This window comes from Eurosta solidaginis, chromosome 3 (genome assembly GCF_040869045.1).
Source record: "Eurosta solidaginis isolate ZX-2024a chromosome 3, ASM4086904v1, whole genome shotgun sequence".
Taxonomy (NCBI): Eukaryota; Metazoa; Arthropoda; class Insecta; order Diptera; family Tephritidae; genus Eurosta; species Eurosta solidaginis.
The window spans coordinates 206,517,564-206,543,668 of NC_090321.1; the positions used below are offsets into that span (position 1 = coordinate 206,517,564).

The window sequence follows — 26,105 nt, forward strand, 5'->3', positions numbered from 1 at the left end:
TCCAAAAAACGCTAGCGAAAACATTCTGTTAAAATGCAAATAAGATGAAAGAAATGAAGCTTTTTGACTCAATAAGAAGATCGAAAACTATAATTTTGTTATGTTATTAGCTGTGTTTTTTTTTTACATCTATATACGTATACGCTAAAACTTTATATGGACTACTAATCGTTAAACTATATCTACTCTTCTGAAATTGCTGCGCAGGAAATTAGTACTCCTAAATTTCAAATAAACTCAGATACCACTGAAATATGTGTCTATGTTTTACCTCTATGTATTACGTCTACAAATGATGGCTGTCCACTTATTCGCCGCATATATGTACAGGCTATACACTATCGCCAAAAGAGGTGCGTGTCTCCGCTTTTCGGTACAACATGTTCTGTTGCTAGTTGCCGCTAGATGGTTCTCCTAAACATTATCTAAGTGGGCATACGCGTTTTTTTAGCCGCAAACGTAGACGTATATACGTTTAAAAAAACACGGCTATTGGTTTTCCATTGCAAGATCCTACTTACTATCGATGCGGCCTCTATGGCACTTCAGTCTAAGACCACCCACCCATCTTTCATATGCTTTAAAAGGTTTGAAAATTAATCTAGAAGAATTGGAAAGGTGTCGAAATGAATTTAAAAATTTTAAAATGGAAGCAAATAGTGTAGTAAAGAAATTGTCCATCACCCCTGAATTCTGTAAAGCTCGCCAGAGGATGAACAATTGCCAAGCTGATTGATTTTATTACATATTTAGATACTTATTAAAATACAATTTTTGGTACGAGGGCGTGGCACCTATATACGTATAAGAAAAAAATTTAAAGCTTATAAAGGCGCGAAACCTGAAGCCGTTTCTTTAACAAGACTTTCGTGGCAGTGTTATTGGGGGTTGAGTTCACGATAATTTCAAAACTCTTTCGTGATCGTTTCGGAGCAATTTGGGAAATATATTGGGGGCTATTGCGGTATTGGCTCGGAACTATTTTCCATATCATATCAATCATTCCAGGATTTTTTCGGAATTTTGTGGGGATAATTTCAAAACTGTTTTAAGATCAATTCGAGGCTCAAAATAAATTTTCCAGACAGTTTCACGCTCAGTTTAGAGGGTCCAGGCTTGTGAATTTTGAACATATGGTGTAAACTGCGAACACAGTTGAGTTCACGATAATTCTCAGATCTACTCGGGATAGTTTCCAAAGTCTTTCGTGATCGTTTCGGAAATAGGTACATTTGGGACTATTTTGGAATTTTCGCGGGAAAATTTTCAAAATCATTTCGATAATACAGGATAGTTTCGGAATTTTTTGGAATCATTTCAAGACTGTTATGAGATCAATTCGAGACTCGAAATTTATTCGAGATAATTCGCGCTCATTTCTGTACTGTTTCGGAGTTGGTTTTAGGATAATTTCAAGATCATTTTGATACTGCCTCGAGGTCATTTGGAATTTTTGTTGGAACCATTTAATAACTATTTGGATTATCCTTTAGAATTGAACTTTTTAATATAATTTAATTTGTTGATTTTTGATTAAGTATGATTTGATACTTGTGTACATTTATGATAGCAACCTGCGACCGCTGACACGGTGACCAATAATGAAAAATTCAAAAAGCCAAGACGACCGAATTCCTGAGGCTACGCACCAGCCTTTAAATCTTTTTGATATAACATTTGCGTTAATGAGTCAAAATATGCTAATGAATAAGCAAAAAATAAGACAATTACAACCAAAACACGTGAAAGTAAAAGTAAATACATAAGGGCTACCAAAAAAAAAAAAATCTTCAAATGAGACGTTGAAAGACATGAAAAAAGACAAGTCATGTGCTTAAGACAACGCGTTTATCTTCATTAAATGCAGTAATTAATTTCACAAAATCGAAAAGTACAAGCAGCAAGTGTCAGGCAATGACAGCAACAACAACAGCAGCAGCGGTGGCGGCATTAAAGCGGTTGAGCGACTGCAACGCCACCACGATTTGACTAATTTATGAACTGCTTATACCTAGAACTTTATTCAAGATCTTATTGTACGAAAATATGTATGAAAAAAAGTAAATAAATAGGAGCAATATTGAGACATCAACTGAGGCAAAAAAAAAAAAAAAATATATATATATAATTCTTAATAACAATTTGAATTAAAACTCTTGTTAATTTCTTGTACGCACTCATTATGACATGGCATTTACGTGAAAATCCAGTGCGGAGAGTGTGGGGGCAGTTTGAGGAGTATGTATGTATATATTCAATGCCTTAATCTTTTTAATATATTAGCGCATACTTATCAAGGCAGAAGAGCTCACAGTGGGCTGAAATCAGAATGCAGTGGTCATAAATCGAAAGCGGATATACATTCACGGTTCGATTTGCCTGTAAATTTGGTATATAGAAAAAGGACCAGGACCGATATTTTCGAACAAATTATGTTCTTGGTTCGATTTAGCCGATTACCTAGATTAGTATTTATGACACTTTTTTTCGGAAAATGCAGCGGGGACCGACTGGGATTTGGACTATTGCTAGGACTTGGACTGCGACTGGGACTTGGACTATTACTAGGACTGGGGCTGCGATTGCGACTTGGACTGGGACTGGGACTGAGACTGGGAAAAAGGGATGAAGAAGAACAAGAAGAACTAGAGAGAAGAGCAAAGAGGGAAGGAGAAAGAAATAGAGTTAGAGGAAGAGAGAGAGATAGGGATAGATTAGGCGGAAAAGAGGTGAGGGAAAAGACGGAGAGGGAGAAAGAGACGCAGAAAAGGGGAAAGGCAGACGGAAGAGTGAATAAAAATATAAAGAAAAGGGGTAGAGAGGGGAAGGGAGAGTAAGAAGTTAAAACCGGCCCTGCTAGTATTTTCTAAAATTCAATATGGCGGAGCATTTATCACTTCGAGCGTTAGTATATACATAAAAATAAATAAATGCAAGGCGCGATATACCACCGAATTGAATATTGGTCGAGCTTCTCTTCCAGTTTACGTCGCGCTTCTTTTTGGTTTTTCTCAAAAATAGGTCCCTACACGTTTTACGCCGACTGCGGTATCTGCAAGGCAAAAGAGTTTTCACTGAGAAGCTTTTCATGGCAGAAATAAACTCACACCCCATATACATACATATACACGGCTGCGGGAGCCGTGATGTGGTGGTAGCGTGTTCCGCTTACCACACAGAGCATCCTGGGGTCAAGTACAGGGCAAAACAACATCAAAAATTTAGAAAAGGTTTTTCTGAGCGTGGTCGACACTCGACAGTAGTTTAGCAAGCACTTCGCCAATTTTTAGGGAAAATTAAAAGGAGCACGATGCAATATGGAAGAGAAGCTCTGCTTAAATCTCTTCGGAGGTAAAACATGCCAAGTATTTAAATTTTTTTTTTTTTTCTGTACACAACAAGGAAAGGACTAGTTTCCTCTTTTAATGATAAAATAAGGTCACAATTCAACGAATGCCAGAACGTATGAAAAGGAGATTTCGGCCCTTGATTTCAGGTTTTAAAAGTGTATTCGAATTTCTGAGTATATAGTTTTTGAATGCATTTTACCGTTACAACAATTCTGTACAATGAGTCCTTCGCCTCATTAAATATTCATTATTTATTGACAAGGTATTAGTGCACAGAATCTTGAAAGGATTAAGCTTTGGTGCCCAAGGAAAAAAAGTTCCTCATGAAATCAGAAACATTCCGAAATAATATTTAAGAAATCCACCGTTTCTTCTTGCACGCCATTTCCCCTTTATTCAGTTATGCAACATCCTGGTAATGAGTTTTGTAAATCACTTTTTCAGAATAAATAAAAACTGGCCTTGACCACGAAAATTGATTAAATAATTTGAATATGCTTTTTGCTTTAGGCCATTTTCTGCATCTTCTCGCCCACTGTGCCGCCTTCCTCCCGAGCATAACCACACACGTACTACGTATATGCATATGTTTGTAAGTATGTTTATCATACATGACGAGTTAAATGCGACACATTGTACCACTGTAGTGACAGTTACATGACAGCAGACGCTGTTTGATCATCACAAACCAAAGTCAGAGTCTGGTAGATACAACCACCATACAAACCCAATGACAATCAACCATAGCGCATTATAAAAGGCATCATTAGTCATGTAAATCAAATGTGGCGAAATTGTGGCGCGCGTGTTGTTTTTGCTGACATTGGTTATCTAGTTTGGTAAGGCATTTTCAGGAGCGGCATTTACCAAAAAGCGGCATAACACCATAACACTTCAAGTGTGATTTTCATGGAAACATTTTAGCTCAAGTGAAATGCAACATTCATATTGTCATACACACTTTTATCGTGCAATTTCTTTGGAAAATCTGTATTTGGTTATAAATACATAAAAATTATTTTCATACTTAATTATAAATACATATTTAATGGTTTGTTTGCACAAGCCTGCTATGCGTTTAATTATTTATCTACTAAATATTAGTGTATAATCAAATTTACATACTTTGATAATATGGCATTTGCCAACTTACCTTTGCTATCCTTATTGCTAAAGTTGAGCGCTCGCGAAAAGTGTTCATCTACAACGCTGGCCGTGTCTCCATTATAATTTGTGAATACGACGCAGGTGGCTGATAAATATTGCGCTCTGCCCTGTCCATTAATAGTTGAGCTATCTAATGGTAGAGGCAGTTCTTTCGCCTGAGCTCCATGCAAGGTATGGCGAGGTGATTCGGGACTTGACGAACAGGAGGATTCGTTGTGATGTGAACCAACAAGTCGAGCTGCAGAAATATGGAAAGGTAATTACGATTTTAAGTTAAGAAATATTAGTAAGCAGTGAAGATTTTAATAGATATTGCAAATTTCAATTTATTCGACATCCTCCTGGCATTAACGTGTTTTTTTTTTTTTACCTTTCTTCGACTACCAATTTTGGTTCCGTAGTAAAATAAAGATAAATCTCCGAAATCCCATTCCAATTCCTGTAATGTCAACCTCATTTAGCTAACATCCCTAGTATTTATATTTACAGCAGCGAAGAGAAAAATAGCAGTGGAAACTTTTATAACATTTCGTCAAATAAATTTTGTTATTCGATATTTTAAGCAAACACTTCTATGGATTTTGTAACAGCAACAATGCAACCTAATCTCAACAAGTAAGGAAGGTTAAGTTCGGGTGTTACCGAACATTACATACTCAGTTGAGAGCTATGGTGACAACATAAGGGAAAATAACCATGTAGGAAAATGAACCGAGGGAAACCCTGGAATGTGTTTGTATGACATGTGTATCAAATGGAAGGTATTAAAGAGTATTTTATGAAGGAGTGGGCCATATTTCTACAGGTGGACGCCATTTAGGGATATAGCCATAAAGGTGGATCAGGGTTGACTCTAGAATGCGTTTGTACGATATGGGTATCAAATTAAAGGTATTGATGAGGGTTTTAAAAGGGAGTGGTGGTTGTTGTATAGGTGGTCGCATTTTCGAGATATCGCCATAAAGGTGGACCAGGGGTGACCCTAGAATTTGTTTGTACAATATGGGTATCAAAAGAAAGGTGTTAATGAGTATTTTAAAAGGGAGTAATCCTTAGTTCCATAGGTGGACGCCGTTTCGAGATATCGCCATAAAGGTGGACCAGGGGTGACCCTAGAATTTGTTTGTACAATATGGGCATCAAACGAATGGTGTTAATGAGTTTTTTAAAGGGAGTAATCCTTAGTTCCATAAGTGGACGCCGTTTCGAGATATCGCCATAAAGGTGGGCCCGGCGTGACTCTAGAATTCGTTTGTGCAATATGGGTATCAAACGAAAGGAGTTAATGAGTATTTTAAAAGGGAGTTGGCTTAGTTCTATAGGTGGACGCCTTTTCGAGGTATCGCAATAAAGGTGGACCAGGGGTGACTCTAGACTTTGTTTGTGAGATATGGGTATCAAATGAAAGGTGTTAATAAGTATTTTTAAAAGCGAGTGGGCCTTTGTTCTATAGGTGTTCGCCTTTTCGAGATATCGCCATAAAGGTGGACCAGGGGTGACTCCAGAATGAGTTTGTACGATATGGGTATCAAATTAAAGGTATTAATGAGAGTTTTAAAAGGGAGTGGTGGTAGTTGTATATGTGAAGGCGTTTTCCACATATCGACCAAAATATGGACCAGGGTGACCCAGAACATTATCTATTGGATACCGCTAATTTATTTATATATGCAATACCTGCCAAGATTTTAAGGGTTTTTTATTTCGCCCTGCAGAACTTTTTCATTTTCTTCTACTTAATATGGTAGGTGTCACAACTATTTTATAAAGTTTTTTCTAAAGTTATATTTCGCGTCAATAAAACAATCCAATTACCTTACCATGTTTGATCCCTTTTTTCGTATTTGGTATAGAATTATGGCATTTTTTTCATTTTTCGTAATTTTCGATATCGAAAAAGTGGGCGTGGTCATAGTCTAATTTCGGTCATTTTTCATACCAAGATAAAGTGAGTTCAAGTAAGCACGTGAACTAAGTTCATTAAAGATATGTCGATTTTTGCTGAAGTTATCGTGTTAACGGCCATGCGGAAGGACAGACGAACGACTGTGTATAAAAACTGGGCGTGGCATCAACCGATTCCGCCCATTTTCACAGAAAACAGTTAGCGTCATAAAATCTATGCACCCACCAAATTTCAAAAGGATTGGTTAATTTTTGTTCGACTTATGGCGTTTAAAGTATCCTAGACAAATTAAATGAAAAAGGGCGGAGCCACGCCCATTTTGAAATTTTCTTTTATTTTTGTATTTTTTTGCACCACATCATTACTGGAGTTGAATGTTGACATAATTTACTTATATACTGTAAAGATATTAAATTTTTTGTTAAAATTTTACTTAAAAAAAAAATTTTTTTTAAAAGTGGGCGTGGTCGTTCTCCGATTTTGCTAATTTTTATTAAGCGTACATATAGTAATAGGAGTAACGTTCCTGCCAAATTTCATCATGATATCTTCAACTACTGCCAAATTACAACTTGCAAAATTTTAAATTACCTTCTTTTAAAAGTGGGGGGTGCCACACCCATTGTCCAAAATTTTACTAATTTTCTATTCTTCGTCATAAGTTCAACTCATCTACCAAGTTTCGTCGCTTTATCTGTCTTTTGTAATGAATTATCGCACTTTTTCGGTTTTTCGAAATTTTCGATATCGAAAAAGTGGGCGTGGTTATAGTCCGATATCGTTCATTTTAAATAGCGATCTGAGATGAGTGCGCAGGAACCTACATACCAAATTTCATCAAGATACCTCAAAATTTACTCAAGTTATCGTGTTAACGGACGGACGGACGGGCATGGCTCAATAAAATTTTTTTTCGATCCTGATTATTTTGATATATGGAAGTCTATATCTATCTCGATTCCTTTATATATGTACAACCAACCGTTATCCAATCAAACTTAATATACTCTGTGAGCTCTGCTCAACTGAGTATAAAAAAGTTTTCGAAAACTTGAAAAATTTTACGAAAATTTCGTCCAGCCAATTTTAGTCCGACAAAGTGCAAGTAATATGTCTTTCAAAATTATCATTGATTTAAAAATTTATTTTTTTTCATATTTTCTTGCATAGAAATTGTTCATAATTAAATTTCTGAAATACCCTTAACAAAAAAAAAAAAAGAAAAATAATTAAAAAGGATTGTGCTACCGCATACTCAAAAAAATTCAACACTACTCTAAATAAAAACACTAAAATTTTCATAAAATTTTCGAATTCCTCGAAAAGGTTTTTTAAATTGGTTTCAGTTTTCCTAAATAATCGAAAATAAAAAGGGAAGAATTTAATTGTAAAAATCTGATAAAAATAGACACTGCCATTTTCGTGGTCGCTACAGTATATAGGGTAAACGCACTAGTATCCGGGAAGCGCATTGTGGGAACACTATGCCCTGTTTTGGCCATTAAAAGATTACTCACCTATAAATAGTCTCAAAAACAATACAGTCGCAATCCTGTATATTTCTTAAATAAGCTCACATAGTTTCAGTAAAACGAATTAAAACGCATCGGCTGCGCTGGCTAGGCCATGTTATGCGAATGAAAGATGATGCTCCGGCCAAGAAAGTGTTTCTAACGGAACACGCCTATGGAAGCAGAGGTAGAGGGCGGCCCCCACTCCGTTGGAAGGACCAGGTGGAAAACGATTTAAACTCCCTTGTTGTGACCAATTGGCGCCGGTTGGCGGAGCGAAGGAGCGACTGGGGCGCCTTGTTGGACGGCCATAACCGTTTAGACGGTTAAGCGCCAATTAAGTAAGTAAGTAGTTTCAGTAAAATTGAATTCACAGTTACGCGTCATTGTAGAGGCTGAGCTCGAAGATTACGGTGGTTAAGACGAATTGGCTGTCCAGATACTAAGATCATAGGTAAGTTTCAGTCGAACAACTTTATTAGGGTTTTATGCAAATATGCGGTCTCTGTTACTAATTTCAAGTAATGGATAAATTGGCCTTAACTTTAGAGGACTAAAGACAAGTTTGCACGATCTTTGTTTTTTTTTTTTTTGATTAATTGACCCGTTTCCATATAATTTTCGCATTCCTGGTACCATGAACAACTATTCGAACATCGACATACTTAAGCAAATGCGGATCAGAGAAAATTTTATAATTTAAAGGCAACCATTCTAAAATTTGAGGGTGGGGGAACTGTTTCACAAGAAAAGCATAGTTTCCGGAAAGATAACTCTACAATGGATGCCATGGCAGAAGTGGCACGACATGATATTGTAACGAATTTTGGGAAATTCCGCTTATCTGAAACTTTCTGCTAACGTTGGAATCGTTGAGCTGTCGAATAAATAAATCCAATATTCTGTACTGCAAAATGGTCTTTAATAGACTACTTTGGGAGTAGTACAATTATACTTCACAATTATACTGCACTTTGCAACTAATAGCGTGTTTAAATCAAACTGATTACTGACTCCACAGCTCGCGCTGCTTTTATACTCTCGGTTTTCTTGTTCACCCATTTCTCCTAAGGTATAGTAATTTCGCGAATAGTGGTATCTCATGCTTGGTTTACCAGATATATATGTACATGTATATTTGTAGTTAATGCTTTTCTACTAGCCATATGCGTGAGTATGTGTGAGTAACTACTTCGGCTGATGACTACATGTGTGTGTGTGTGAGATATCTCTTCCATGCCTTGTACATATGTAAGTATCGCTGCTTGCTGTGTTTTGTTGTTGCGATTATTAACTAGGAGCATAGTGATGTCAACGCCACAATATTTTAAAGGACTACCTGAGAGCCCGGTATCAAATAATGGTAAATATAACAAATAATATGGTAATAAAACACCTGCCGTAAAGCATATTTCTCCTCGCTTTCCTAGATGACGTGGTTGCCTTGATACGAAGCTGGCACTGTTAAGTTTAAACCAATGTGTTTTGACCGATAGCTAGTCACGGTCTTCAGCTGGCAACATAAAAAACAAAGATAGCCGTCCTCATAATGGGGCGGATCCTCCTGTAATTAATATGAGGGTTGATGACCAACAAATAAAATACGAGCAGCCTAGGCTGAGCAAACTAAAACGAAACTGATACGATTAATGGCATACTAAGGTTTTCCAAATACATACAGTTTAGAAGTTTGGGTTATGCATCTATGCAATACAAGAAATATAACCGCCTCAAGTTTCTGAGGTTCGTGTGGTCGTAACTTATCGTTACCAATATGGTCCTTATTCCAATCTCATAAATTGTTTGCGAAATCCCTTAATTCGTATTCGTTTCATTTAGAAAAATATTTCCGTATTCATGGGAAAAAATTTGCTATCTTTAAACAAACTTCAAACAAGGTCACAATAGAGGTGGACGGTTGGCGCAACGGAGCTCAAATGGCGGACGAGGCGATACATGTGTACACAGATGGTTCCAAAGTTGTGAAAGGAGTAGGCTCTGCGGTATACTGTGCTGATCGGGAAATAAGCAGATCCTACAGGCTGCCGGATTACTGTAGCGTTTTCCAAGCGGAAATATTAGCCGTAACCAAAGCAGTAGAAACTCTGGAAGAGAATAGCTTGAGCTGCAACTGTGTTAACTTTTATATTTACAGTCAATCCACAATTAACGCAACAATCTAGCATAGCATAACATCTAAATGCGTGTTAGAGTGTAAACAGTCTCTGGAGAGAATCGGGACAGGGAGAAGCATACATCTATATTGGATCCCAGGGCATATAGGAATAGATGGGAATGAGAAAGCGGATGAACTAGCTAAAAAGGGCGCATCCCTTGAAGCTTACTCCGTAGACGTCACAATTAGTCTGGGCGTGATTAAGCGAAGGCGAGAGGTACACATGATCGACCAAGCGGGAAATGCGTGGGTTCAAGCGCCCTTACAACCTTAGACTAACAAAGTTGCTTCTATCATTAAAAACAGAGGACTGTAGACTCATGACGGGTATTCTGACTGGACACTGCCTTCTGGCGTCACATGCCTTTAAATTAGGCTTGGTCTGTTATAGCAGATCTAGGAAGGGCGGGTTGGAGGAGGAAACGATCGAGCACGTTTTTGTGCTCGTGCCCTGCGATTGCCAGGCTAAGACTCCAGCTATTAGGAGTGATACAGCTGTCAGATTTAGAAGCAGCAAGTGGCTTAAGTCCTTGGAATCTTCTAGTATTTGCCAAGAGGACAGATTTATTTTATAACATAGGTCCTGGTTTTTTGATAGGGAGTTTCAGTTTGGTTGTTAAAACAAACTTCTGGCAACACTGCGGACTAATTCAGTCTATGTGAGGTCCTCATGGACCGGCCAGTTCAACCTAACCTAAGCAAACTTCCTGCGTGAATTATTTCAAAGTGACACCAGCGCAAAAACGACGCAAAAGTTGAATGTGTTCGGGCCTTTAGTGTCCGGATACACGTGCGTTTACCCTATCTTAATATGTAGAAAACTATACGAATATTTACTTATATCGCCACTTTAGTCATAATTCTCTTTGTCTTCTTCTAAATACGACGTAGCGCAACAATGAAAAATATTTAAATTTTGCATATAAAAATATTCATCATAGAATTTTTATGAGCATTAAATTTATGCGACTTCTAATCGTTCTTAATGAATTTTACGCATATTTTCAGCACGTTTTGCGAATATTTTAAAAATATTTTGTTTGAAAGTGATCAAGCTAAACTCACTTACACACATACACAAATTCATTTTATGTAAACAAACAAACTGATCTACTCATGGCTATTTCGTTGGCGGGCAGGTGTTGGTAGTAAATTCCAGTAGCTGCGTTGCGCCTCGATCGGAATGCGGTTGCGTACTCTTTGCTGCGTTACGACGACGACGACAGGGATGATGTTGAGCGTTTTAGTCGCGCGACTTCTCCTTTCGTCTCAAGCCAAGTCCATCTGAATTTTTCACATTCCACAGACGAATTTTTAATATAGTTTACTCCATATACATACAATTTTGTACATTTTTATATAGATACGGATACATGAGTGCATACACATGTATGCATGTACATATGAATGTGTGTGTGTAGAGGAGTATGTTTTAAAAACTTTTGCGCTTGAATGCTCGCCCGCTATAAGCACAAAAGCGTTGTTGTTACTACTGCCGCTGCCGCTAATTAATTTGCAAAAATTTTTCAGATTTTTCAATGTCATTAACTTTCGTATCCATTAATTTAATTTTGTTAGCTATGTTAAAATTAACATACATATGTATGTACATATGTACATATACAGACACTTATGCATTTTTATGACAATTTTATGTAGTATTGTAAGGAAGTGTGGATAAATATTTCAAAAATTAAATAAATAAATGTTTATCTCTAAATTTGTCAGCCGGCTGGGGAATTATCAAAATTTGTATTTGTATTAACATTGTTTCGTGGTGTCAAAAATTATGTGTTAGGTATGTAGGAGTATCTCTTAATATGATCCAGAGAAGCACTCGATTTTCTTCTAATGTCCTTTTGAGCTTTGCATTCGTTTTTACATAGGTAGTCACTTTTTCATAGGCTGGTAAAACAAAAATCCTATTTTAAGGGTATATATTTACCTCAAATAACTAATGAGTTACAATAAAATGACTGTATGTTAATTAATACGCTGCACATTGTTCCCAAATCCAAAATTTGTGACATAAACTCAATTTTTAAACTTTGAAGTGTTCAAAAAAGGCATGTAGTTTCCAATAGTTCATATACTATTGCACCTAAAAACCAGCTTTATTCAATACATCTGGCAACCATTAGTTTCTGACAAGCCATCAAAGTCAGCTGTATCCAGTGGCGGACCTAGGGGGGCTATGGGGGCTAAAGCCCTCCCCCCCAGAACTGTATCATGTGTTCTCCGTTCGAACTAAGTTATTACGTGCAAGGTAGAGGTATAATACGTGCGAGTTATGTTCATTTTGCACGTAGCGACATACTAAGGACACACGGTATGGTTTTAAATTTTTTATGCCAAAAATTGTCTACTGTGAATATTTTTACTGAATGCATCTCGCATTTTTTACAGAAATTGAACTAAACTCACTTTCTTATGGTTAGGAAGCTCTAAAAGTTGAAATAAATTGCATAGAGGGCTCTACTCGTTAAAAACTTAACATCATATTTTCAGCCCCGTCCTTACTAGTTATAATTCTATTTACATTTTTTAATAATAAAAATACGTTAAGTAAGCAGTAATGACTTTGTTCCGCCAAATATAAGAAAAAGCTTAACGCCGGCACATATGGCTCGTCTTGTCATCGAAACGACTTTCATCACTTTCATCGCTTTCTTCATTTTCGAAGTTTTCTGCTGTTGCTGGCACTTGCCTTTTTAATAAATATCTTATGAAAAAATCTTTAGTGGCGTTTTATGCAAAATATTTCCTCACCTTTTCATTTCTACGTTGTGTAAGTGATGACACTTGATAATCGATTAATGTTTTATTATCAGCTGATTACCAAGCTGCCACATCATCATAACGAAAAAAAAAATAAAATAAAATTTCGATGTCATTTGATACACACATTACAAATTTCACAATCCGAGTTGCCCAAATAGATTTGGAGCCAAAAAAGGGTAAACATTTTAAAGAGGGCCAAAAAAGGGCTAGGGGCTAAACCCAGAGCTATAATTTACTATCCTTTCCTGTACTACATGATTCCTTCATTGATGTCTAGGTTCAAAGGTGAATTTTCGAAAATACTGCCTCTGGAGGGACTGATTCCAGCATACTCTGCAGGAGTAACGATTGAAGAAATTGTACTTGCTGCTAAAGTTTATAAAGAAGATCTCACCAGTCACAATGAGACAGTGCTGAAAAATGATATTTTATTGTGGCATAACCATTGCAAAAGTGATCCATTCAAGAGTGCTCAAACAGCTACTGATGCCCTGAAAATCATTAAATCAGCACACTTTTCTTCATTTTTTCCAAACGTGACGACACTATTGCAAATATTTGCGACTATCCCCGTGACATCAGCGACCGCTGAGCGTTCTTTTTCTGTTCTAAAGCGCTTGAAGACTTATTTGAGAGTTAACATGTCTGAAAATCGACTGACTGGTCTGGCACTAGGGAACGTCCACAAAGAAATAGAAACGGACATTGACGAAATAACCGATCTTTTCTGTAAATCGAAGCCCCGACGACTCGAATCTTTGGATTGGTCGATAGAAGATTGAACCAGCAATAAGTGGGTTTGAAAGAATGGCTTTTATGACTATTTTTATATGCAGTTCAATTCTAAACGAAAATTCCGTGCGAGTTTTTTCACATCTCCCTTTCCTCCTATTCTGAACAATGTTCGAAAAAGCGGAACCGGTTATGGGAGAAAAGTAGGTATTATGAATGTGAGGGAGAGGGAGATTTCACTGCCATTTCATAGGAGTTTTTTCACTAGTTAAATTAAAGGGAATGCATCAAAATAGTTAAAGGAAATTGTTTATTTTAAGAACACTTATTTGTACAAATTTGTGCTAAAATATGTATTTACATTCTACCACAATATTCTCACTGTTAATACAACAACAACAACAACCACAATATTCTTTATTTTAAGTCGAAAAGTATATCATAAGCAACAGAAGTGATCTTCGCATATTTGATGCAGCCATCCAGGAATTGGGCAAGGATTTTTTAAGAAGGCTTAAATAGATTTTGGCATATGGCGAAAGGCGAACTCAACTCGACTTGGCCGCCAGAAAATTGCTTTGTAGAATGAATGCAGGCAACTCCGGCGGATTTGTGTTATCCCGCCGGTCTTCTTATTATGCTCCTCTGTTGATGTTGCTGTGGCACCAATTCATTACTCATTTCAGTGAATACCACATGAAATGCAATAATGTGCATTGTTTATATACCTTATTTCTTAATTTCAAACAAATTCGCAACAATAATTAAACTTTTCAATTTTCTAAACAAAATAAGAAATGCGCAACGAAATTTCAATTGACAAAACAGCTGACTTCGAAAATTCGAAATTCCTATTCCCCAATTATTCTTCTCCCTATTAGAAAAGAATTGGAGGAATTTTTCCGCGGGAGTAAAAAAATCCGCGAGAACAAAATTCCGCGTGAATATTTAGAATTGGTCTGATGGTTGTTATATCATTATCTCGAGTGTGCTGAATAAAAGAAGAACTTCATTTCAGAAAATATTGCTTGTACTTTATTAGTAAGTTATTTAATTTTTTTAAATTTGAAAATCCTGGTTTTGTGATGTCATTTTATATTCTGTATACATTTATTTAATACATCATGAAAACAAAAACAAAATTTGAAAGTGAAAAAATTTCAAGCCCCCCCAGTACCAAATCCTAGATCCGCTACTGGCTGTATCGACACAATAATATTTAAGTTTTGCGTTTTTTTTTTTTGCTGTAAACTATTTATTAGTGGAAAACCTAAGCTTGATTGAAAAAACTGTACTGGGAAAAAGTAAGTAGAATTTACTTTTAACACGTTTTTTCATGTTTCTAAGTGTATTAGGGTAGCTTTGAAGTGCTTTGCGAAAGATAGTTTATGTTAAAAAATTTTATAATTTTTGTGTTTCGTAGACAAAAAGTTATATAACTACACAATACTTCACAAAAGTAAAGACGCTATATTATTTAGTAAAGTGTATTATAGCCGCTTTTTGCCGTTTTTAAAAAATTCGATATTTTTCCAATGAACTTCTATCTCAGCAATTCCGAATTGTTCGACATTTGGGTATTAAATGGAAAAAACAAAGAATCAATCTCAAAGTGGGTGACACCTAAACTAAGAGATTTTTCAAAAAATTTAAGGGAGATATTTAACGATTCAAGAGTAAACATCAGAAGTGGTATTCTCGGCATATGGTAATAAAAATTGGAGAAAAAGATTGTGTGAAGTCTAGTAAGGTGGGACGCCCCTCCTTGACATATTCTGAAGGCGGTACTAGATTAAAAAGAAACAAGTAAGGACGGGACTGTCTTCGGCTATGCCGAAGACTTCATACCTTTCATGAATGGGGCTGAACAATAATCTTATCCCGTTCGTAATCTCCGAATAATCGGATTTATAAGATAAGAAATATCTAGAGAGCAGATCTACATACTTAAACGATTTTTAAGATAAATATAAAATAAAAAATAGGTAGGTACTTTGTGTGAGGATGCAAAGCTTCACGTTTTTTGTTGTCTGCATGTAAAAACTATGACTACGAATCACGTATTTCAACAGTATATGACGTAAACGTAACTATTTGATGAAATTTGATGAATTTTGAAGCTTCTAGCCGTAAAAAAGGGGCAAAAATGACAGTTTATATGAAGTATATAATATATATACCACCGATCTCTATGATTTTTTCAGACAACAATATGTGTCATATACGTAAACGTTCGGGGAAATTTGAAGCCTCTAGCTCTTAAAATAGGGCAGTAATTACGAAAAGTTTCTTATCTGAACAATCGGTTGTGGGGGATATATACTATATATACGACCGATCTCATCAATTTTTTCAGGCAACAATATGTGCAATTTACGAAAGTATATGGTGAAGTTTGAAGTTTCAATCTGTTAAATTGAGTAAGATATTACAAAAATCCTCTTTTTCTGAAAAATCGGTTGTATGGAGGATATATGCTATAGTGGTCCGATCCGGTCGGTTCCGACAAATGTCTAATCGGACACCCAAATACACCCGCTCACCAAATTTTATCAAGATATCTCAAAAATTGAGGGACTAGTTTGCATACAAACAGACAGACGGACAGACGGACATGGCTAAATCAACTCAGCTCTTCAACCTGATCATTTCGGTATACTTAATGGTGGGTCTATCTATTTTCCTTTAAGGACTTACAATTTTGGGTTTCGTGACGAAATTAATATACCATTTCATTTTCATGAAAGGTATAATTAGCTGCTGAGCTTTTGGCAAAACATGAGCATAATACAGATCTGCTTACCCACGCAGCTGCTATGGCAGCTAGGAAGTCAAAACGTAACGACGTGGCACTTGTGTTAAAGGAGACATTGACTACACCTAGCAAATTTAGTGAGCTTAGAAAGTAGCTTGAGTATCAAGAGCCCATTCCCATAACTCCTAATGAAGCTTTGGCCTAAAACAACATATAACAACAAGAGACTTCTAAATAAAAGTAAAAATTGCGATATATATCCGAGTTGTAAGCAGTTGATTGTGGCTAAAGTAAAATGCAGACCTTCTAGAATTCATGTCTCCGAAACTGTCGCTTATGTATCATTACAAAATCTGTTGAATCATACTGTTGAGCGCATAATTACAATGCAACAGGACATTTTTGATCAATTTCCTGACAATAGGAATGTCAAACTAATAGCCAGCTTTGGTTTTGACGGTTCGACTGGACAAAGCATATATAAACAGAGCTTCTTAGAAGAAGAACCGAAATTGCTTGATCAATCTTTGTTCGTCACAACGGTAATACCATTACAGTTACTCGATCCTACTGGCCGAATAATTTGGATTAACCGTTCTCCGCAATCTATCAGGTTTTGCATGCCCCTTAAAATAGAATTTGCCCCAAAGGAACAACGGAACATATTTTAAAGAAAAAGGCTAATTTGGATACACAAATTGAAGACTTGCAACCATTTGTGTGCTTTATAAAGAGAACTATTACTGCCGAGTTTGAACTGCACATGACTTTAATTGATGGAAAAGTCTTGAATATATTGACGGCGACTAATTCCTGTCAATTATGTCCGATATGTAGAGCAAAGCCTATGGAATTTATAAAAACTACTGACCTGAATTCCGAATGTTTCAAACCAAGGCCTGGAAGTCTGCAGTATGGCGTGAGCCCCCTTCATGCGTGGATCCGTTTTCTGGAGTTTGTGCTGAAAATATCTTATAGGATCGGGGTAAATAAATGCCAAGTAAGAGAATCAAATGATAAGGCTATGGTGAAAGAACGTCAAACAAAAATTCAAAAGAGATTATGGGAAGAAATGGGACTGCACGTGGACAAGCCGAAACAAAGCAGAAGTGGAAGTTCCAATGATGGTAACACGGCTAGGAGAGCGTTTTCGAATTGTGACATGTTTGCGTCAATATTAGACTTTGATAAAGAAGTCCTTAAACATTTTCATACAATTTTAATAACAATTTTCTGTGAATATAATGTTAATGAAAGCTGCGCTTCTGTATTTGGAAAGTATCCGCGGTATCCAATGTCTCCGACCGTTCATAAAATTTTAGAGCACGGTTTTCAGATTATTTGCGCTTCTGCACTTCCGGTTGGCTGTCTTGGAGAAAATGTTTCGGAAGCTCGAAATAAATTTTATAAGCACGATAGGCTATCACACGCTCGAAAAAACAGTGGAACTAACAATATGTTTGATGTTTTCCATAGAGCTATGGACTCTTCGGATCCATTGCTATCTACCCTTTGTCTTTAATAACAGAAGATCTCAAAATCTACATAAGGCTCTCCCACCTGATGTAATTAGTCTTTTGGAATCAGCAAGTCATATTTCTAATGAAGATTGCGCTAATGTATCTTTCAATGACAACGATGACGTTTCAGATGAGGACGACTTGCAAATTGTAAATGAATATTCATTTGATTTGGATGTGGAATCTATTTAAATTTTAATTAAAATGGAAACAATCGATTTGTCAACTTTCAACTACTTAGCTGCATTAGTTTAATTTATGCCAAAAAAATGGAATTGGGACCAATGTGCGCTGGTGAGAATTCACGCTAAAACGCGCTTAAACATTTTTACGCTGATACGCTTTCACGTTTACACGCTCTTACACTACTACGATTTACTTGTACCACACTTTTACTCTAGTTATTACGCTAGCACGCTACTAAGATGATACGCTTTCACGTTTCTACGGTGTTACATTACTACGATTTACTTCTACAACACTTTAAGGCAAGTACGCTAGTACGCCGATATGATTACACTCGTACACGCTATCACGCTTACGATTATACGCGCTATTATGCCTGCATGCTTATGCAATGAAGAACAATTACGGCCATTAGAAAGATAAAACAAATTGAGAAAAGAAATTCTGATGGCCGCTCAGGTAAGGCTTTTACGCTCGTGCGAATTTACGCATATACAATTTTACGTTGGCACGCATGCTCTTACGCTTGTACGTTTTACGTCCACCACGCTTTAAAGCTACTTGCATAATAATTTCGGCTGTTGTTAGAATGATGAACAAAAAAAGTTACTGATAGCCGCTTAGGTTGGGTGACTGCCCTCCTTCTAAGGTGCAACCAGCTCTATTGAACACTATTATGATTCGTTTAATGCCAAATTAACTTAAGAGGGACTGATATCTAATTTGCAGGCCGCACTTACTTAATTGGCGTTTATCCGTTTAACGGTTTTTTCCGTCCAACAAGTTGCACCAGTGGTAACTGACTCCAATAACAACAAGGTAACTTAAATCGTTTCCAGCGGAGTGGGGCTGCCCCCTTCCACTGCTTTGGTGGACTATGTTGACATCCTTGTAAAGTTCGTACAGCCCATTTGCTGACCCCTTTCGGAAAGTAAATGGCCAGCGGTGTTTCGAAGTCCCTATTGGCTTCCACTTTCGGCCTGCGAGCTCCAGCCTTTGCGTGAAAATTGTCTATAAGCGCTGGCACCCAGACAATTTTTTATTGAAAAACTGTTGGATGCAACCGTGCGTGAGTTAAGGAAACCAACGAACCACGCTTAATGGCATAGGTTTTGGGACATGTCGCTGATTACTTTTCAACCCCTTACCCCTTCAATCTTCCCATTCATTATAGTTTCATTCATGAATAAGTTTACCAGATCTCTTCACCATATTAATTCCCTATTCTTCCTCGAAGGAATCTGAGCTGTGGAGCTAACAGCTTTGATAGTAGCAACGTCAACTAATCTGTCTTGCTAGTGATGACAGCTTCATGGTAGCTGGACGTCTATATCCGGCGTCTCAACTCTTAATTACAGAACCTTGCTGACTCCAATCAGGACCATTCGTTGCACCGCTTTCACCTTTTTGACATTTGAAGCAGTTTCTAGTTCGTTCCATCAGATCAACGCTCTTTAAAAGTGTAAGATAGTCTTGACTATTGCATAAAACACCCAATCCATCATCTTAAAAGGCAGCGTCCTGCGTTTCACTAATCACAAGCGGGCTTTCCCAGCTCTGTCCTCTATGTTAAACTTCTATGACAGGTTGGTGTCGAGAGATATTGTACCTCTTCGTAGGATTCTTATAACCTTGCCCTTTGCTCAGGTATATGTACCTATGGGGTCCAAGAAAACTTCGCCCTCAAAACGATTTCCAGTGCAGTTATGTACATATGTTTGAGCTTAAGCTCCCCACTGAGTATATACGGCGATGGCAATTGACGTTGAGCAATTACATCGGCACTCTCAGGATGGGAAGTGCCTTTCCGAGCTTTAAGATGGTACGCAACGGCCAAAATTGCTTTTGTGGTGCCACCTTAATCGACATATTTACCTAAATACATACTAAGAGAGATCCTTAAATTGCGTAATGCAGCTTTTGCTTCTGTTCGACCGGCTCCCCACAACAGAGGCGCACCGTGTCGCTTGTTTAAACCGTGCCTCCATAGAGCGTGACATAGGCCTTGACTCCGTCCCCTCCCTAAGCGCGCCACGTAATTCAGGGATCGCTATTTACCTATGTATATACATATTTCGCAATAATTTCTTCAACTTACCTTCCGCATCACTTCGTGGCACCCCCAGATCCTCTTCTTTGGTATGCGCTCTGCTATGTTGTATCGCATTGCTAACCGTTACGCTGCCACCGCTACTGCCACCAATTCCTACTCCTACACCTCCACCGACAGCACCGCCAATCACAGAGCTCCCAACACCCGCACTACCACCCCCACCGCCATGATTGCTACCACCTCCACCACCACCAGGTACACCTCCGCCCAACGGTAGACTCGTCGTTGCAGCTATACTCGCCGATTGATTGGCTGTTTGTGCTGCAACGGCGACTACCGCAGCGGCGGTATTGTGTGCAGCCGCTACTGCTGCAGCGGCTGCATTCGCACTCACCGCTGGCGGTAGGATGGGACTGCAGGGCGAGTGTGAGCTACCGGATGCACTTGAAGAGGCCAATTGCACGCCAGACGAAGAGTACAAATCCTGATTGAACTGCGTAAGATAGGGGAAAGGAAAAGATAAGCAATGGATTAATAATAATTGAGTAATATATTTTGGTAATAGAAAAAAATCGGATAGTCCAAAAACAAAAATGTAGTAAAAGTTACAGCTGCAAACAGAAAAATAGTAGTGGCGATTTTTTCAAATTTCGTTAATTATAAACTTTTTTTACTATCGACATTTTAAGAAAAAATATTTATGAAAAACTCGAAAATTATAGATAATTTTACGAAACTTTCAAACTTGTTATTAGGTAGGTAGGTTGAACTGGCCCGTCCATGAGGACGTCACATAGACTGATTGAGTCCGTAGTGTTACCAGAAGTTTGTTTTAACGACCAAACTGAAAAACCCTATCAAAAACCAGGATCTTTGTTATAAAATAACTCCGTCCTCTCGGCAAATACTAGAAGATTCCAAGGACTTAAGCCACTTGCTGCTTCTAGATCTGACAGCTGTATCACTCCTAATAGCTGGAGTCTTAGCCTGTCAAGTGCAGGGCACGAGCACAGAACGTGCCCGATCGTTTCCTCCTGCAACCCGCACTTCCTACATCTGCTATCACTGACCAAGCCTAATTTAAAGGCATGTGACGCCAGAACGCAGTGTCCAGTCAGAATACCCGTCATGAGTCTACAGTCCTCTCTTTTTAATGATAGAAGCTACTTTGTTAGTCTAAGGTTGTAAGACCTACACATAATCTTCGACACTTTACAGCCCCGCGCTTGAACCCACGCCTTTCCCGCTTGGTCGATCATGTGCACCTCTCGCATTCGCTTAATCTCGCCCAATCTAATTGGGACATCTACGGAGCAAGCTTCAAGGGATGCGCCCTTTTTAGCTAGTTCGTCCGCTTTTTCATTCCCATCTATTCCCATATGCCCTGGGACCCAATCCTGATTCTCTCCAGAGACTGCTTACACTCTAACACGCATTTAGATGCTGTGCTATGCGAGGTTGTTGCCTTAATTGCTGCTTGAATGTTAATATAAAAGTTAACACGGTTGCAGCTTAAGCTATTCTCTTCCAGGGTTTTTACTGCTTTGGTTACGGCTAATATTTACGCATGGAAAACGCTACAGTAATCCGGCAGCCTGCAGGATATGCTTATTTCCGGATCAGCGCAGTATACCGCAGACCCTCCTCCTTCCACTACTTTGGAACCATCGGTGTACACATGTATCGCCTCGTCCGCCATTTGCGCACCCTTGCGCCAACCGTCCACCTCTATTGTGGACTTAAGATCTCCCTCGAAGCGCAGATAGGTAATCATGTAGTCTGTTCGTCTTGTGATTGATGACGCTATACTACTATGGCCATACGGTCGGCGCTCAAGCTGCCCCGAAGCACAGAGCCTGGTTGCGATCGTTAACGCTTTGTTCTTTGCTACCAAGTCTACAGGTGGGATGTGCAGAATGGCATACAGTGCAGCCGTTGGGGTTGTTTTCAGGGCTCCCGTAATGCTAAGCATTGATAGTCTGCATACCCCCTCTAATTTTTTGAGGTATGTTGTTTTTTGTGTGGCTTTCCACCAAACAAGAACTCCATAGTATAGAATAGGGCTTACAATCGCTGTAAAAACCCAATGAGAAAGAGAGGGCGATAGGCCCCACGTACACCCCATTACATGCATAGAGTGCCGTTGAGGCCTTCTTGACCCTCTCCTCCACGTTGAGCTTCCATGACAGCTTACTGTCTAGGATGATTCCTACATATTTTGTGCAAGGTTTCTCCTGTAAGGTCACAACTCCTAACTTAGGCCTGGTCCAATTTGGGACCTTGTACCTCTTTGTAAACAAGACCATATCCGTCTTCTCCGCATTGACTTTCAACCCGATATTAGATGCCCAGGTATGAATATACCGAAGCGCCCGATCCATCAAAGAACTAATCGTTGGAAGGCACTTTCCACTTATGACAATTGCAACGTCATCCGTGTAAGTCGTAAGTTTTACGGGTCCCTCATCGAAACGCCTGAGCAGTTGGTTGATGACCAGCGTCCCCTCCCTGCGGCGTGCCCCTGTCCAATGATTTTGTGGCCTCGTACAATCCCCATTGTGATGTAATCTTTCTGCAATTTAACATGCAGCCGATTCATCTGATTAAGGCAGGATGTACTTTAATGTAATTAAGACCATCCATAATCGCCCATTTTGCAACATTGTTATTGTTATTAGGATTCCATCAATTTTAGTCTAAGAAAGATTAAGTCATAGGTCTCCCCAGATGGCCGGGCCAATACCTTGATAGTGCTTGTTACCGGAACATACCGCATCTATATTCGACAAAGGACCATAATCATCGATAACACTCCCAAAAACCTTCCTGGATTGTCTTTATCGTTATTACAACAACAACAGCAATGTTTTCCCGAAGGTTGTTTAAGATTTCGTCCATACAAAGCGTGACTTTTTTATAGACTCACAGCGCACGCAGACGACTACAACTCGAGGACAAAATCGAAGCGTTAAAGAGAAATGTACAAGCGGCCGACGTTCAAACTTTTAAGTCTCACATTCGTTAATTGATAATATACGGTTCTTTGGAATCTCGGATTCAGAATGCCGCTTACGATCGCTGAACAATTTGGACGTACGAAAAGCAGCGCTGTATGCAAGCTCCTCTAAGTATAATTCATCAGGATCCTTCTGGAAAAATTATATGCTCAAGATCGTCATGTACGAGAAAGCGGATGAACTAGCCAAGGCAGTGGCGTCTATAGACAACATTGAGGCAGTCTGCGCACAGTAATTGAATGAGACAAACATAACAAAAACAAGACGATTGCCGTACGAAGTTTGTATTCTCCGGACAGCAGTGTGATTACCCAACAAACATGGCCCATCTACAATGAAAAGGGAACTGAGAGCCTCTTAGTAGATACAGGAAGCAAAAAAGGGCACTATCCACTGAGCCAACGCGGGAAAAATTAATGAGTGGTGCAGGGATGGCGGCTTTGAAGGCCTGAAAACAAAGCACATGGCTTGGGCAGTTTTGTGCTGTCTGATCTGAAGATGGCGCAAAAAGCTTCATAAATGATATAAACCACAATAAATGAACAACAATGAATAAATAGGTTCCATGGTAGGTGCATAAAAAGGGCGCCCGCATGCTATTTGGGACCGGTCCTTCTGACTTTGGAAACACGTCAACCAGCCAATAAAGCATCCTCAGTGGTGGAACAAACCATCCACTTCTCGGCTACATCTCCAGTTCAAGGTTGTTCGCAGTGCTCATGCGTGAAGGCCGAAAGGAGATCATATCGTCCATTTCCTTAGGATTTCGAAAAGTGTTCAGCTTTATGAATGATATAGCTGACATACGAGTTGAAGTTCCCCAAAGTCTATAGCGTTGCCAGAATTTGTTTGACGACCAAACGCAAATCCCTAATTAGGTACCAAGATTGAAATTATAAAACAACTCCGCCCACTTGGAAAGTACTAGAAGTTTTCTATGACCTATGTGGATGATGACAGCAAAACGGCAGCTCTTACCTATGGTTCGAACTCCAAGAAATCGATACCAATGGGATGCTACCCACTATACTTCAGGCAGCAATCCATGTAATAGAAGTTAAGAATACCTACGTAGAGGCTTATCCTCCAAGAGTATCCTCATTAACACAGACAGCCAGGCAGCCTTTCGTGCCTTGCAGTCTTACACAACTACTTCTAAGCTAGTGGATGAATGCATTGGGGTCCTAAATGATCTGCGAGATAAAACCAAGATTTTGTCGCGATGTATTTTCGGGTATCAGTGAAATAAAGGAAATGAACAGGCAGACTGCAAAGCAGGGTGCTATAGCAGCATTCTATAGTTCAGAGCCCATCTGTTGACTTATAAAGGCACACACTAAGAAAACCTTAAGTAACTGGAAAACAAAGTATTTTAAACAACACTAGCTTGACTGCCCGGAGCAAACACAGACCAAATTGCTTATACTCCCAGCAACGACAGTATCAGCTAAACTAATTGATCTAGGGTGAGCACACCTACGCAATCCCACTGGGCACTAAACGGGACATTGTAGTTTACGATATCACCCCTATCCGATATACAAATTTATCTCTTTTGTGTGCTGGAGGACGAAACGCCGATTCACCTTCTTGCTCTGGCAAGGCGGAGACTCTCATATCTAAGTAGCGTGGCTCTTGATTTCCAGGTAATATGAAGCAAAACCCTAAAGAGGTACTTAGATAAATTAATATCTTCCATATGCTGTAATAGTCTGGGTAGTCAAACACAGCAGATCTAAATAAAGGTTGCGGTGTATCGGGGCCTAATGATAATAATCATATAGCTCAATTGCTGCCTCGAGATTTAGGAACTCTGCCGCCCCTAGTTGTTGCAGCCTTAACCTCGCGAAAGCAGGACAAGAACACAGAACGTGGTGAACAGTTTCTCCCTGCAACCCGCACTAAAAATACTGTCTCCTTTATATTTCTCCCAAGCGGATTGGCACGTCTATCGTGGATTCATCGGTTGCCGCTCGTTGTTGTTGTTGTTGTAGCAATGCTTCGCCCCACCTAACAGCCGCGACCGATCACAAATTGTCATCAATGTCCTCTAACGGGAGTCCAAGGAAACTTGCTGTTTCAACAGGGGTGGACCATAAGGAAAGGGGTGTTAGAGGCGTTGGTTCCACATTACAGTTAAAGAGATGGTTGGTGTCATGTGGGGACACATTGCAAGCGGGGCATACTTTTTGTATGTCGGGGTTGATTCTGGATAGGTAAGAGTTTAACCTGTTACAATATCCAGAACGAAGTTGAACACGAGTGACACGCGTTTCCCTGGGGAGTATGCGTTCCTCTTCCGCGAGTTTTGGATACTTTTCTTTGCGTACTGGATTCACCGGGCAATTCCCGGCATAAAGGTCCGACGCCTGTTTGTGGAGTTCACCAAAGACCTGCTTGTGTTTTTTTGCTTCATACGGCTGAGTTCTCAGGTGCCATATTTCCTCAAAATGCTTACGGAGATGACTCCTTAAGCCCCTAGGCGGTGCTGGTTCGTCAATCAGATGTCTGTTGGGATGCCCAGGTTTCTGGGTATTCAACAGAAACTGTTTAGTCAGCATCTCATTTCTCTCCCTGATGGGGAGTATTCTCGCCTCATTATGCAGATGGTGTTCTGGGGACATAAGAAGACAGCCCGTGGCGATTCTGAGAGCAGTATTTTGGCAGGCCTGTAGTTTCTTCCAGTGGGTGGTTTTTAGGCTTGGCGACCATATTGGTGACGCGTAGCACGTAATCGGCTGGCTAATTGCTTTGTATGTGGTCAAGAGCGTTTCTTTATCTTTTCCCCAGGTACTGCCAGCATGGGATTTGAGGATTTTATTACGGCTCTGAATTCTTGGAACAATTGCGGTTGCGTGCGCACCAAAATGTAGATCCTGATCAAACGTCACACCCAAGATTTTGGGGTGTAGGACAGTCGGTAGCGTAGTGCCATCGACGTGGATGTTCAA

The 26,105-nt window shown here is 39.0% G+C and overlaps 1 protein-coding gene across 1 annotated transcript in view; it reads right to left on the minus strand.

Annotated features, from left to right (window-relative positions):
- The window catches only part of vg (vestigial), a 140,495-nt gene that overhangs the window by 74,563 nt on the left and 39,827 nt on the right, over window positions 1-26,105 (minus strand). The window contains 2 exon segments of the mRNA XM_067774823.1: window positions 4,504-4,755; window positions 20,183-20,630. Coding sequence (XP_067630924.1) covers window positions 4,504-4,755; window positions 20,183-20,630 — 700 coding nt within the window.